The following is a 14,956-nucleotide window of genomic DNA, read 5'->3' as shown; positions in this document are numbered from 1 at the left end:
CTTCACAAACAAACTAATACTATGAAAGGTATTGCTTTGGTCGCAGCTACAAACAAAACATGGGAACCAAAATCCAAGCGCCTGACTAAACCTGAGTTTGAATATGAATCGGACTCAGAAGAAGACGAAATCACCACCGAACTAGTCAAACTAGTTTGGAAAGCACTTAATAAGAAGAAGAAGACTCAATCGAACACGAAGGCCAAGATTGGAGTTACCTGCTATGGTTGCAACCAGAAGTGACACTACAAGCCGGAGTGTCCAAACCAGAAGCAAAGAAGAAGGAAGTCCTTGAAAGCAACGTGGTCTGAATCCTCGAAATATTCTGACGAAGAACATGAACGAGCAAGCTTATTTTCTCTACTAGTACAAGCGTACGTTACCGAAGTAGAGTCTGAACCTGAAGTCGGATCCGAATCAAAAATAGAGTTCGAAAGAAGCCATGAATCTATATCTATTTCCGAAGGGCCAAATAATATTGTAAGGTCTCTGTTCCCTGGTACTCAAATAGATGAATTATAAAATTTAATTGAGTACTTATTAAGAAAATTGGTCAAATCCAATCTCTGGGTCACGTCACTCCCAAAGGAGGCAATAACCCTTAAGGAAGTAACTAACTCAAGTTCGTTGACTGAGCAAGTTCAAAAAGGAACCTCAACTGAAGTCCAACAACTTGAGGGAGAGAATTCCAATTTAGAAACTCAAGTCAAAGAACTCAAGGACTCATTGGAACGGTTCACTTTGGGTTCCAAGAACCTTGACCTAATTCTTAGAAAATAAAGGGTCATATACAACCGATCCGGACTCAGATATAAGGACAAACATCTATTCAAGTCTTACTTGTCTTTAATGAATCGATCAAATAGAGACTTAGTCCAAGCATAGGTCCCCAAGTCTAACTTGATCAATATTGGATCTCCAATGATCAATCCATTATCTTGATAGACCCTATCGAGGTTATGATCCAGGAGAGCCAATAGAAATATCATTTTTATTATTAGATAAACTTGTTTAATGCTTGCTTTACTTTTTTTATTATACATGCTTAGACTAGGGTAGATGAGGATTTAGGCTTGATCTACACTTGACTAGTTATACTTAGAAATTTCAAGAAGAAAATTAAATATTCAATTTCTTTAAAAGGCTTTGTCTAGAAGTGGCTTATGATCCAATACCCAAGAAGGTCTAGTGTCTCACCACAACCTGAAAGTCAATTATTGAAATGAATATTTAATTGACTAACTATCAAACCTTGGTCTAACTTAAATATAAATCAATCCTTAGATTTGAATTTAAGTTAAAGATTAAATTAACCATCTCAGAAAACCTATAAGGTTCCTTGATTGAAAATCCTTAAAAGGGTGAGATTGACCTAGGTTTAAAATAAAAAGTAGTACACTAAACACAAATTAATTAAACTCAATTCAATTAAGTTAACTTAATTAAAATTCAATTAAAATTAATTCAATTAAATTAACCTAAGTCACTTTAATTTATTTCAAAATTATAATTAAATTTAAATTCTTAATTAATTTCAAAAATATAATTAATTTCAAATTCTTAATTAATTTTAAAAATATAATTAATTTTAAAGTCTTAATTAATTTCAAAAAAATAATTAATTTCAAAATCCTAATATATTCAAAAATTAATTTAATTATTTTCAAAACATAATTTTTAAAATTCAAACTTAGTTATTCATCAAATTAAAATTTAAACTTAAAAATTTAAATTTAATCTATTTTGATATTGAAAATTAAATTATTCTCCTTACACTTAAATATTTTTCTAAATTCAAATATAAGATTACCTCTATCTCACATAAACTCATAAGATGAACATGTTTGATAATTTAGAAATGGTGAGATGGAAAATCAAGAAAATAAATAATTACTTTTATCTTATTTTATGCTTAGACTCTAGGACCATAAACTTAAAACACTTAATTGCATTTGTTTAGGACATTAATCAAGGGAGAGTGAAAGGAGTTAAGGCACTAAACTATTTTCTCAATTTTTTTTAAAATCCCAAATATCCTTTTAAGTTTTTTTTTTGAAAATAAAATTTTTAAAATATAAATAATTTTTTAAAAAGTAACTTTAAATATTTTATTTAAAAAAGAAAGTTCAAATATTTCTATTTGGAGAAACACATTTTTAACTAGATTTTATGAAGTTAACTATTTTTTGTTTTAAATAGTTAAACTTTTTAAGAAAATATTTTTAAAAGTTAAATATTTAGTTAAAACTTTTAAGAAAATCCTTTAAAAAGCTAAGTATTTAGTTAAATCTTTTTAGAAAATCTTTAAATTTTTTTAAAGGCTTTTATCAAAATCTATTTAAAGATAACTACTTATGCTTTAAAGTTGTTAAAAATTTTATCAAGCCCTTTTAAAGCTAATTAAGTACTTAAAGTTTTTATAAAGTTTTTTTTTGCTAAATACTTAACTAAGTATTTTAAATCCCTTTCAAAACTAAATGTGTTTAATTAAGGGAGAGCTTAGTGTTATAATTATGAAAAAGAGTAGAATTTTTTTTATAAATTAATTTCTCTCTAAATTTATTATCTTTTTGATGTATGTCAAAGGGGGAAAGAAAAGTTAAAATTAAGTTAAACATATAACTTTTGATTAAGGGGGAGCATGAGGTAGATTTTTTTTAGGTCAAAGTGTTTTACTTATGCTTAAGTTATTTAAATTGTTTCATTTATGCTCATGCTTAAGTTCGTTTCATTATTGTTATATTTTACTTAACATTAAACTAAGTTGTCATAATCATAAAGGGGGAGATTGTTGATACAGGAAGCACCAAATGATCGAACCTAAGTTTTGATTATGACAAATGGTCCAAAGTTAAGGTTAATTGTTGTCTAACAAGTGTGAATGAGTTTACAGGAAAGTCCTAAGTGTTTTTAGGTAAAAGTTCAAGTGGATTCTAGGCAGGTAGAAAATCCTAGGGGGAGGTAACCCTAGCTCCTAGCGGGTGGTAACCCTAGGTTATGGAAAGTATTAACTGCGGTTAGACAAGGTGAAGTCTTGGCAGGTTGAACACTTTGGGCAAAATCCTAGAGTTGGGGGCTCTAGGTGAAAATCTTGGTGGTCGCGGACCAGGTGGAAGTCTAGACAGGTCACGGAACGAATGTTCAATATGAAGACCTGAAGTCTTAGACGCTGAGCAAAAGTTCAGACGGTCTGGAAGACTGGTCTGGCAAAAGGTAAACTCTCCTTAGAGGAGTAGGTGAGACACATTCCCAAAGAGGGAACAGTAGACGTCGATTCGACCTAGAGTTTCAGCAAAACTCAAAATCAAAACCGAACAGTTGGGGGCTATCAAATTCATATTATATATATTATTTACTACCTGGACTAATTTTGTTTTACAGAAAATAGGAGACTGAAAAAGTTAGTCGGGGTGCCCGGAAGGGTCCGGGTGCTCGGAAGGGGTCCGGGCACCCGGACCAGGCTCACCCCTGGCAGGCCGCAGGTGCCCAGGCAGTCTGGGCACCCGAACTCGGTCCAGGTGCTTGGACTCAGTCCAAGCTCCCAGACCCAAAAATGATCCATAAGCTGATGTGGAGCGTATCGATTGCCCGAGCCACATGGTTCAAGCGCCCGGAGGGGTTCTAGGTGCCCAAAACAACCTATATAAGCAACATTCAACCAAGAGCTAAGATAACAACATTCCAAACGACTTCTACTCTTGTGTGATGCTCAGAAAACACTTCCACAATGCCCAAAAGCTCCGACGAGGATTCTACTGAAGATTTCATCCTATAAAGTTATCGATATTCTTTAATTTTCAAATTACTTGTAATCAATTAAGACTGTACATGTACTTTTACCGATTGATTAGTGATTTCTTATCGAAAGCACTCTCACGTGCGAGCCTTGGAGTAGGAGTCGCCACAAGCTCTGAACTAAGTAACTGCTGGTGTTTGTGACTATGTTGTTTTCTTTCTTTCTTGCCTATTTCTATTCCGCTGCATTTTACTTGAACATTTTTAAATAAATGTGAAAGTCACGAGCGCTATTCACCCCTCTAGCACAACGATCCTACATATACGAATCGAGGCGAGATCAATAACGTCATAAAAGATTGATGCTTTCTCATTACAGGTCATCCGTAAGGAATATCTAGAATAATTGTTATTTGATTTTGTTTTGTTTTATGATCTTCCCTACACAAAATGTGAAACCGCCACATCAGCGGCCCCCCTAGAGCCGGTCCCACGGATATGGAGGGAGGTAAATGTTGGAGCAATCCCAATGCTCCTCGGGACCATGTGTTTTGGTGTTTGGGCAAAGGGTTTAAGTTAGGTTTACCCTTGTTATTTGATATGTGTACTTGAGTTGTGCAGGACTGCAGGTGACACATATGACTCAGGTTGACGGCTTCGGGTCCGGTGAAGGATGGAGCATCCGAGGGACCGTGGACAAGGCAGCAAGGACAAGGGCCGAGGGAAGCGACTTCGAGGCATACGCGAAGGATGGCATTGGGGACGAGCCGCGGGCTTGGATGCATCCGAGGGACGAGAGCCAAAGGAAGTAGGCTTGAAGGCAAGAGGTCAAGGCTGCAAAGAAGAGTCAAATGAGTCGTGAGGGTACGAGTGCACGAGAGATTGTACTCGGAGTAAAATCCTAGTTTTAGGGTTTTACTGTAGCGGCACTGTAGCAGTTACTGTAGCGCACTGTAGCAGTCGACTGGTGTATGGACCAGTCGACTGATGCACTGTAGCAGATAGCCGTTCGACTGGTGCAAGGACCAGTCGACTGGTAACGGGCAAATCAGGTTCTGATTTGTTCCAAACTCTATAAGAAGGAGCTTGGTATGGCCGGCCAAGGCGACGAAATTAGACTTGGTTAAGGTCTAATTAGTAGTCTACAAGTGCTCAAGTGTTTGTGGAATCCAAGAGGTCTTGGTGTGTTGTGGTGAGGTTTCTCCACCCACAAGGAGCGACTTGAGATAGCCGGAGTTTCCGGGGGCTAATCCACCGAAGGATCGGGATCGTCCACCTTACGGACAGCCGTGGAGTAGGAGCATCATCTCCGAACCACGTTAAATCGACGTGTATTGGTTTGCTAGTTCATTTCCTTCTTTAGCTTTCGTATTCATTGCTTTAGTATTTGTATTTCCGCTTGCGCACTAACGAATACGTAGGAAGCTAACGATTTGGGGGCGCCGTCTATCCAACCCCCCTTCAAGCCGGCCGCAAGATCCTCCAACAAGTGGTATCAGAGCGAGGACGCTCTCCGTCGGACTAACCGCCGAGGAAGCAAAGATGACCGGCTTGATAGATCCGCCAAAGTTCGAAGGAGGAAGCTTATGGGACATCACCTTTTGGATGGTGAAGATGAAGACCTTCTTCGAGACGGATTGGGACACAATGATGGTGGTTGAAGAGCCATTTGAAGTCCCTAAAGACAAGAAAGGGAAGAAGCTCCGACCACGACGTTGGACCGAGGAGCAAACCACATGATCGGAGGCAAATTCAAAGGTAATATCAATATTGATTGAAATTTTGCCTTCTAACGTGATAAGTCGTGTAGGTGAATACAAGAACGCCCACGAGTTGTGGAGCAAGGTAAAGAAAGTTCTAGGAGAAGAACTTTTGCCTACACATGATGAGATAGAGCCCAAGGAGATGGGCTTAGTAGCTCAAGAAGAGGAGGAGGAGCAACTGGAAGTTGAGTCATGCTCAACATCCGAGGAGGAGAAGGAAGATGAAGCATCATCAACATCCTCAACGGTTGAAGAAGAATCCAAGACGGATGAAGAAGAGGTCTTGGAGGTCAACCTAGTGAGCACCTCCACCGAAGTCAAGTCAAAGGACCATATCATTTGCTTCGGTTGCAATGAAAAAGGGCACTACAAGAGTAGATGTCCTATGGGTAAGAAAGAGGTAAATTCTAAACCCATTCAAGTTGATTTGAATACTAATGTGGGTTGTAGAAATGATGGTGCCAAGAAGAAGAAGGAGAAGAAGCACATTAGATGCTTCACTTGTGGTGAAATAGGGCACTACCACACCAAATGCCCAAAGAAGAAAGAGCTCAAGAAGTTGGCGCATTTGAAGATGTGGGAGAAGAAGTGGAGGAAGAATGGAGGCTCGAGTCAAGGGGGAGCTCCAAAGGTAAAGGGTAAGGTAAACCCTAATTTAAATTTGAAGTCAAATTTAAATTCCTCCATGCATGCTAGGAATAATTCTTATTATTTACCCATGCAAAATTTTGGATTTAAGTATCATGATAGGAATAGGGTTAATGTAGATCAAAACCCTAGGAGGCCAATTCATGAAAAACCTAGGAATAGTAGACCTAAGGAGGCCCAAGGCATTAATCCCAAGAAGGGGAGACATATGCCTAGAAAGGGTAGGTCTAGGAATGTCCAAGGTGGACATGTTGACTCTAGGTTTAGGAACCTAGAAAGGGAGAATCAAGCTTTGAAGGCAAAGCTTGATGGTTTAGAGAAATTCCTTAAGAGATTCACTATTGGATCTAAGGGATTAAATATGGTGTTGGGGAGTCAAAAACCCAACAATGATAGATCGGGTTTGGGATACCGATCTAGTGTCTCCAAGGTTAAAAGGAGACCATGTGCTAGGGTGGCACATGATAAGGGCAAGGGAGAGTCATCTAAAGCCAATGAGAAGAAATATGCTAGAGTTGCATATGATTATGGCAAGGATGATATGTCCAAGGTCAAGAAGATAAGGAGATCTTCTAAGGGACATCATTGTGGTTTGGCCACAATAGATGAGTCACCTAGGAAGGTGGCTAAGGTTAAGCGCTCTAGGGGAGCTCCAAGAGTCAATTTGGGACCCATGGCCAATGGATCTCAGGTGGGTTCTACTTGGGGTCTAGAGGAGCCATGGAGTGTGCCAAATGGGTTAGAGACGGATTTGAGTCTCAAACCTAGGGATTTGGCACACATGGATTGTGTTTCATGCAAGAAATATGACATTTGGGGTCATATAGCATGATAATTGGTTTTGGATGTATAGATGCCATATAAACCAATGCTAGGGATGCATTGTGGGTTGGTATGGGCAAATACATCAAAAGGAAGCCAAAACTAGGACTTTAGGTCAAGGTTCAATTGAACCATTTAGCTAGTTTTGGATTTTGTGTCAATCTTGGGATTTGTGATAGATACATTTTGTAATGTATTTTTCCCAAGTAGACAAGGGTACAATAGACCTCTCCACAAAATTTGGGAATTTTTGGAGGTCTAGGGAATTACTGGTGCATTTCTGAAGTTGGCCTGAAAAGGCTGATTTTTTCATAAAAAGGGTACCAGTCGACTGGTAACAGTGTTTTTGAGCACAGAATGTCTCTGTAAGCTCATTTTGTCGATACCAGTCGACTGGTGATGATACCAGTCGACTGGTAACAGTAGATTTCGACTACAGAATGTTTCTGTAAGGTTCTGTCGAAGGGGGCAGTCGACTGGCACTTAGGGCAGTCGACTGATACCAGCCTGAAAGTGTTTTTCAGCGCTGTTCTTGACCATGTCAACTCACTTAGATGTATGGGATCCAAGGGGGATTAATACATGAGTTTAGGGTCAGTTTGGATGATAAGTTTCCAACAATTGGGATATTGTTGGAGAACTTTTTGGATGTTAGGCAAAGGGGGAGAAGTAAGGTTTAGTTGGGAAAACCTTAAAACCTTTAGTGCCTTTGCGTAGGAGGAGCCTTGGGATAGGTTCTTAAAAAGCCCTGTGATAAAATCCTAGCTCAATGGGAAGCGTAGGTGTAGGGGGAGCCTTGTGATAGGTTCCAATGCATGTTTGCATTTTGTTTCGGTGGTTGCCAAGTGTGTAGCCTTGGCAATGTAAGTCCATTCGGCAGTTGTCAAGTGTGTAGCCTTGGCAACGTAAGTCCATTCGGCGGAGTAAGTCCAAGTGTGTAGCCTTGGCATCGTAAGTCCATTGTATTAGCATGTTTATTTGCTATTTGTTTTCCCTAACTTAAACGTATTGCCAAACACCAAAAAGGGGGAGATTGTTGGAGCAATCCCAATGCTCCTCGGGACCATGTGTTTTGGTGTTTGGGCAAAGGGTTTAAGTTAGGTTTACCCTTGTTATTTGATATGTGTACTTGAGTTGTGCAGGACTGCAGGTGACACATATGACTCAGGTTGACGGCTTCGGGTCCGGTGAAGGATGGAGCATCCGAGGGACCGTGGACAAGGCAGCAAGGACAAGGGCCGAGGGAAGCGACTTCGAGGCATACGCGAAGGATGACATTGGGAACGAGCCGCGGGCTTGGATGCATCCGAGGGACGAGAGCCAAAGGAAGTAGGCTTGAAGGCAAGAGGTCAAGGCTGCAAAGAAGAGTCAAATGAGTCGTGAGGGTACGAGTGCACGAGAGATTGTACTCGGAGTAAAATCCTAGTTTTAGGGTTTTACTGTAGCGGCACTGTAGCAGTACTGTAGCGCACTGTAGCAGTCGACTGGTGTATGGACCAGTCGACTGATGCAGCCGTTGGGCTGGCACCAGTCGACTGGTGCAAGGACCAGTCGACTGGTAACGGGCAAATCAGGTTCTGATTTGTTCCAAACTCTATAAGAAGGAGCTTGGTATGGCCGGCCAAGGCGACGAAATTAGACTTGGTTAAGGTCTAATTAGTAGTCTACAAGTGCTCAAGTGTTTGTGGAATCCAAGAGGTCTTGGTGTGTTGTGGTGAGGTTTCTCCACCCACAAGGAGCGACTTGAGATAGCCGGAGTTTCCGGGGGATAATCCACCGAAGGATCGGGATCGTCCACCTTACGGACAGCCGTGGAGTAGGAGCATCATCTCCGAACCACGTTAAATCGACGTGTATTGGTTTGCTAGTTCTTTTCCTTCTTTAGCTTTCGTATTCATTGCTTTAGTATTTGTATTTCCGCTTGCGCACTAACGAATACGTAGGAAGCTAACGATTTGGGGGCGCCGTCTATCCAACCCCCCTTCAAGCCGGCCGCAAGATCCTCCAACAGTAAATGTAGGTACACAGGTGGAAAGTACATGGCGGAGACGTTAACCCCAGGCAGTGACACCCCGGGGATCGACCCCTGGACCTTTCAGCCACAGAACCATGCACTCCTCATCTGTGCTACGCCCTGGGGACATGATCTTGCCTACACGATTGTATCTTGCATGCGCGTGATGTGTGTGATGTAATAAATTAGTTAATTTATCGTTAAGTCTTCTGTTGTGTATGTTTATGAAGCTTGTTTTTAGCACACACCGCATCAGGTATATCTCATTAATGGTATCTGAGCCTAATCGTACTTCGACATAATCATAAAATTATTTTACAGGTCATAATTAGTGTTGTAATTATTTTTTAGGATTTTTTGTAATTATTAAGAATTTTCTATTTTTGAAAAATTTCCTAAATTATTAGAAAATTCCACTTTGAAAAGATTCTAAAATAATTTAAAAAATAAATTTGAAATATTTTTTAATTTATAAATTATCATTTCTGGAGTGTTTTGAAATTTTAAGAAATATTTTATTTTTAAAAAATTTCTTAATTTGTTAGATAATATGAATGATTTTGAAAATCTTTAAAAATCATGATTTAAGATATTCTGAATTAAATTATAGAAATTATCTTTTCTAGAATTTTTAGATTTATTAAAAGATTCTATTTTTAAAAAAAAATTCTAAATAGTTAGGAAATACCAAATTTAGAAAAATTTAGAAAATCACAACAAATCCATATTTAAATTATTCTATAATAAATTAAAAAATATTAATTATTTATTTTTTAAATTATTAGGAAACTAATTTTAAAAATTATTTCTAAAATAATTTTAAAAATTTTATTGGAATATGTTAATTAAATTTATAAATTAGCTTCTTTTAGATAATTTTTTATTTATTAAGAAATTTGAAATAAATTCATTTCAAAATTATAAATCCGGTTCGACAAATTTATTTGTAATATAACAGTCGACTACAAATCTGTCAGCGTTTCGGATGACAAGTCGGGTCGGAAGCGAGGTTGGTGAGCCACACCTGATCCGCCACCGCTGCCACGTCGTCGACGTTCCGTCGCCACGTCCAATGTGCGTGCGTCGCGTTGGCCAACTCGAACCGGCCGTGACCGAAGCTCGCCTCCCTGAAGACCGAGATCTCCGGCTGCGGGTCCTGGTAACGGGTGGCAAGTCCCTCTTTGTTGCCCCCGTCGCCGATGGTGATGTGCACCGGCCCGCATGCGTCCAAGTGGTTATCGTGCACGCGCTCGAACCGCTCGTACGCGTGCACGTGCCCAGCAAACACCACGTCCACCCGGGACTCATACAGCATCGCCTCCAGCGCCACCCGCATCTCCTCGCCCTCCCCCTGGTGTGCCTTGTTCGAGCTGTACCATGGCGCGTGGACTAGTGCTATTACCCACTGCTGGCGCTGACGGTCCAGTTTTTTTAGGTCTGCCTCGAGCCAGGATTGCTGAGGGGACCCGGGGCCGAAGTCAGCGTACGAGCCCAGCATGATCACGTGGATGGCTCCGCCAGCGACGTCGAAAGAGTAGAAAAGGTTGGAGCCGGAGGAGGTGGCTAGGTCAGCGTCGTACGGCATGCGCCAGCGCGCATTGTACGCGACAAAGCTTTTCGGGTGGATGACGGGGATCTTCTCGATCTCATGGTTGCCCTGCGTCACCATCCAAGGTCGGGAACTCGCCAACGGCTCCACAAGCCGGCCGAATGAGTCCCACAGAGGCTGCACGAAGTCAGCGTAGGAGAGGTCTCCGGGGAGCAGAAGCAAGTCGTAGTCCGCCGCCGCCAGGTGATTCAGTGTCGAGTTCGTCCACTCAGTTTGACCCAAATCCCCTGTTGCACACCCAATGATCTCAATCAATTTCGTCGTCTTACTTTGAATATAAATTAGTACGGCACTAAAGTATGCCGGGAGAACGCACCGATGACAGCGAATTTGAAGGGAAAAGACTTAGGTGGGGTCTTTAACACGAAGTTGCGATCCGAGTTCAAGCCTAATCGGTAGTGGTAGAGCTTGCCAGGAATCAGTGGGCCAATGACGACGTCATGTATATGGCCAGAGCGGTAAAATAAGTAGGAGTAGCAGTCGGAAGAACCGGTGGCCTTCGAAGAATATTTGCCGAGGGAGGTGCCGTATTCCACCACCGACGGGCTGTCGTCGTCGGTGATCCATGTCACCCTCATTTTATCGGACCCCACAAGTGATATGTGGACCTAGACATTAATATTATGAACTTTTTCTTTCTGTTATTGATCCCAAATATCTATGGAATGGCCGACTCTAAATTATGTACCTGCTGAGGAGTGAGGCCGTTGGCGTTATCAGCGAGGGGGACGGAGAGGGTACCCCTTGGCGGCGGACGGGTGTAGGCGAAAGCGCAGACGAGGAGGGAGCAAGCAACGATAGCCAAGCACAGGGCGGAAGGAGGCGGCGCCATGGCAGGGTGGCTGGTGGGGATGGAGAGCGATCGCTACCGGCCTGCTTGGCAGTATTTGTAGTTGGAGCAACGTAGAACGGCCTTGGGGAATATCCGTGCACGAAAACAACCGCATCAAAACCCGCTCCCCGTTTTGGGACGTGTGGCTGTGTCGTCGTATCATCGTATGCGGATTATCAACCCTTTCTTTAATTCTGATATCATAATCTGCCAGTAATGCTCGAGATAAGTGTCACGGATCCCCGTCTACCCCACTGTCACCGTTTCGCCATTGGATCACCGAGAGTCGTATTCACAAACGAACATGCAAGTGGTTGGCATATTTGGATGACGAGCTTTCATTTAAAAACCATTTATACAATGATTTCTTTTAATTTGATTCTGCTTTTAGAAAAGAAATCATTGAATTGGGAGACCAGCTGTCAATTTGCATACAATGGAATGTCGAGAGAGGACCCTTTAGTAATTTCAATTGATGCTTTCTCGTATCTATGTCAGATTTTTTTATCAATATGTTTAAAATTTAAAATAAATAACTCACTTTACTAAATTTAAAAAATTATTTTTCACTATACATTACATTATCTATCCTAAAATTTCTAATATCTTCAATTTTTATTATCTTATTATCTTTTTGATTTTTTTATTATTATATTTATAGAATAAATGGAAGGAGAGAGATAGAAAAAAATATATTATTTTATTTTTATGATGGAGATTTCATTCTCTATTAATATAACCCAATCTCTATAATTTGAAGGTAAATTTTATTGACACAACTAGAAATTAAAAAAAAATAAACAAAAAAAAATTAATCTGAGATGTCTTAACTAGTGAGGGGTGCCCATGGTGGATGTGCATGATAACAATATGTTATATATATAGTTTTGTTATCCAACACACCTCATCATGCACATCTAAAAAAAATTGATTATTTTTTTTACATAATACTATAATCCAACTCCTAAACTATAAAAGTAAAATCCTATTAGTATAATCGGGAGTTTAAACCAATAAAAAACATTGATCAAAACGCTTCGACCTATGAAGGGTGCCCATGATGGGTGCCTATATATATATATATATATATATATATATATATATATATATATATATCTTAATTGTTTTCTCATTTTATTCTTTAAAATCCAACTTTTCCTCTCTGTGAAGCCTTTCCTGTGACGTTGCCCTTGCTCTCTGAACCTTGCACGCCTCACCATTCCTCATTCATCCTCGCTTGTCGTTACCATTCCTCACTATTGAGATATGTTGAGAGCAGCCGACAAATTAGGTTTTTCTTTCGACACCGTCCTTCAAGGTTGTTGCCGCCGTCTTTCATCGTTGTTGTTTTCGTTCATCGAGAGCCGCCGATATTGACCCATCGCCACGATGTCATCCTTGCCATCGTCCCTCTCCGTGAGAACCCTTACTATTTTTTTTTTTTTTTTTTTGCATTATAAGTCTCCCTTCCTGAATCATCCCCTATCCACTATCAGCCTAACGACTTAAAATGCAAATAGAAAAAATAGGGAGGGGGATCTCATGGAGAGGGACGACGTCACAGTGATGAGTCAGTGTCTGCAGTTCTCCAAGGATGGAGGCAGTAATGATGAAAGTTGGTGGCAACAACCTTAAATGATGACGTCAAGAGGAAAACCTATTTTGCCGACTACTCTTGAAAGATCTCAATGGTGAGGAATGGTAACGACGAGCGAGGAACACCAAGGAATGGCAAGGCCAGCAAGGATGACATAGCAGGAACAACATCACAGGAATGACGCCGCAGGAGAGGAAAAGTTAAATTTTAGAAAATAAAATGAAAAAACAATTAGCGCGGTAGAGAAAATACTGAATTTAGAAAAAAAAAATACTGATGTGAAACTGTCACGTTCACAGCTGCGCATAGTCATGGATGAAAATTAGTGGATATATAGATATACAGATTTGATATGCTGGACGATGCTTTGTTCGCGATCGTGAGCGACGCGCAGACGTGGCGTTGCGAACTCGGTTTCCCTAGAAATAAAATATTCCTTTTATTCTCTCTCCCCTTCGGGCCTCTGTTCAAAACTTCAGCGGCGGAAATTACCCAAATTAAAATCTCCCTCCCCGCTCTCTCTCTCTCTCTCCCATTCGCAACCTCTGTCTCTGTCGTCCGTTGTCCGGCCGACCTCACGGGTAAAAATCGGGAAAGTTTAATATTAAAATTTCCCTCGCCGCTCTCTCTCTCCCTCGCTCGCTACCTCCTTCAATGTCCTCCGTCGTCCCTCGTCCCTCGCGCTCCCGGCGGGAAAGTTTCTCTGGCGTCTTCAATCGCACAGCTGCTGTGTTAATCCACACCGTTATTGCCTACAAAAATTGGTAAAGGCGCTAGCTGAAATAATTGTATAAAGATGCACCGCGCCTTTGCTTCGCTTCTAAACATTGCATCAACTATTTTGCAGGAAACTGTCCTTGTAGCGTCTGACTTGGATTGGTTGTCGTAGAAGGTCCGAAGGATTTATGCAACAACCGCCTGCAACCACTTGGACTTTCCTTTGCTGCTACATGGTGTAGCAGCTACATGGAGAGGTAGCTGCTACAACGTGTAGCAGTTAACTCTCCGTGTAGCTGTGACACCTTGTAGCAGCTAACTTGGCAAGTCGTGTTTCTAGCAGCTCTATTTTCTAGCATAGGTTAACCAGTAGTCATAGTTTCATATTGTGTATATCAACTTGATTAAAAATTATTTTCCCAGTCTTACAGTGCCATGCTTTGCTTTGCTGCTACAGATTGATTGTAGCTGTATTTATATTTGCTTTAAAATTGTTTAAAATTATTTATACTGCTGCAGTGCCCTTGGTTTCCTTTGCTGGTACACGTTGAAGCAACTACCTTGACTAATAACTTGCTACACCTGTTTGTAGTTGTATATCATCTTGCTTAAAAAATGATAAAAAGTTATTTACGATGCTGCAGCGCCTTTGCTTTGGTTTGCTGCCACGCATTGTAGTAGCTAATTCGACTAATAACTACTACACATTGTAGCAGTTACCTCTACATGTAGCTGCCACAACTTGTTGCAGCTAAATCGGTAAGTCCTTTTTTTAGTAGCCATATTTTTGTAAAAAGATTAACCCTAAAAATATGTAATTGTCGTCTCCCTATTTAAACTTGCTAAAAAATGATTATAAATTATTTCTGCTGTTGCAACGCCCTTGCTTTGGTTTGCTACGACGCGTTGTAGTAGCTACTTCGACTAATAACTGTTACACCTTGTAGCAGTTACCTCTACATGTAGCTGTCAAAACCTGTGGCAGCTAAATCCGTAAGTCCTCTTTTTAGTAGTCATATTTTTGTTCAAAGATTATCAACTTGTAAATGAAATGATTTAAAATAATTTCCGCTGTTGTAGCGCGTTTGGTTTGCTTTGCTGCTACACGTTGAGGAAGCTACTTCGACTAATAACTACTACAACTTGTAGCAGCTACCTCTATATGTAGCTGCAACAAGTTATGGTAGCTAAATCTGTAAGTCCTTTTTTTAGTAGCCAT

General features: G+C 40.5%; 1 protein-coding gene across 1 annotated transcript; it reads right to left on the bottom strand.

Annotated features, from left to right (window-relative positions):
• Positions 1-9,943: 9,943 nt before the first annotated feature.
• Positions 9,944-11,423, bottom strand: LOC122048237 (probable purple acid phosphatase 20). The gene is made up of 3 exons (XM_042609833.1): positions 11,280-11,423; positions 10,908-11,199; positions 9,944-10,818 (listed from the first exon to the last, which is right to left on the bottom strand). The coding sequence occupies exons 1-3, from the start codon at positions 11,421-11,423 to the stop codon at positions 9,956-9,958; spliced, it is 1,299 nt and encodes a 432-aa protein (XP_042465767.1). The 3' UTR covers positions 9,944-9,955.
• Positions 11,424-14,956: the final 3,533 nt, after the last annotated feature.

Source organism: Zingiber officinale, chromosome 2B, assembly GCF_018446385.1.
Source record: "Zingiber officinale cultivar Zhangliang chromosome 2B, Zo_v1.1, whole genome shotgun sequence".
NCBI lineage: Eukaryota > Viridiplantae > Streptophyta > Magnoliopsida > Zingiberales > Zingiberaceae > Zingiber > Zingiber officinale.
The sequence above is the reverse complement of the archived record's forward strand: the minus strand, read 5'-3'. Positions and strand labels throughout refer to the sequence as shown.

Excerpts from the sequence above, each read along its gene's own strand:
- LOC122048237 (XM_042609833.1), bottom strand. The coding sequence starts at position 11,423 with ATGGCGCCGCCTCCTTCCGCCCTGTGCTTGGCTATCGTTGCTTGCTCC. Across the intron at positions 11,200-11,279 it reads ACGGCCTCACTCCTCAGCAG|GTCCACATATCACTTGTGGG; the intron begins GTACATAATTTA and ends ATTAATGTCTAG. Across the intron at positions 10,819-10,907 it reads CTTCAAATTCGCTGTCATCG|GGGATTTGGGTCAAACTGAG; the intron begins GTGCGTTCTCCC and ends GGTGTGCAACAG.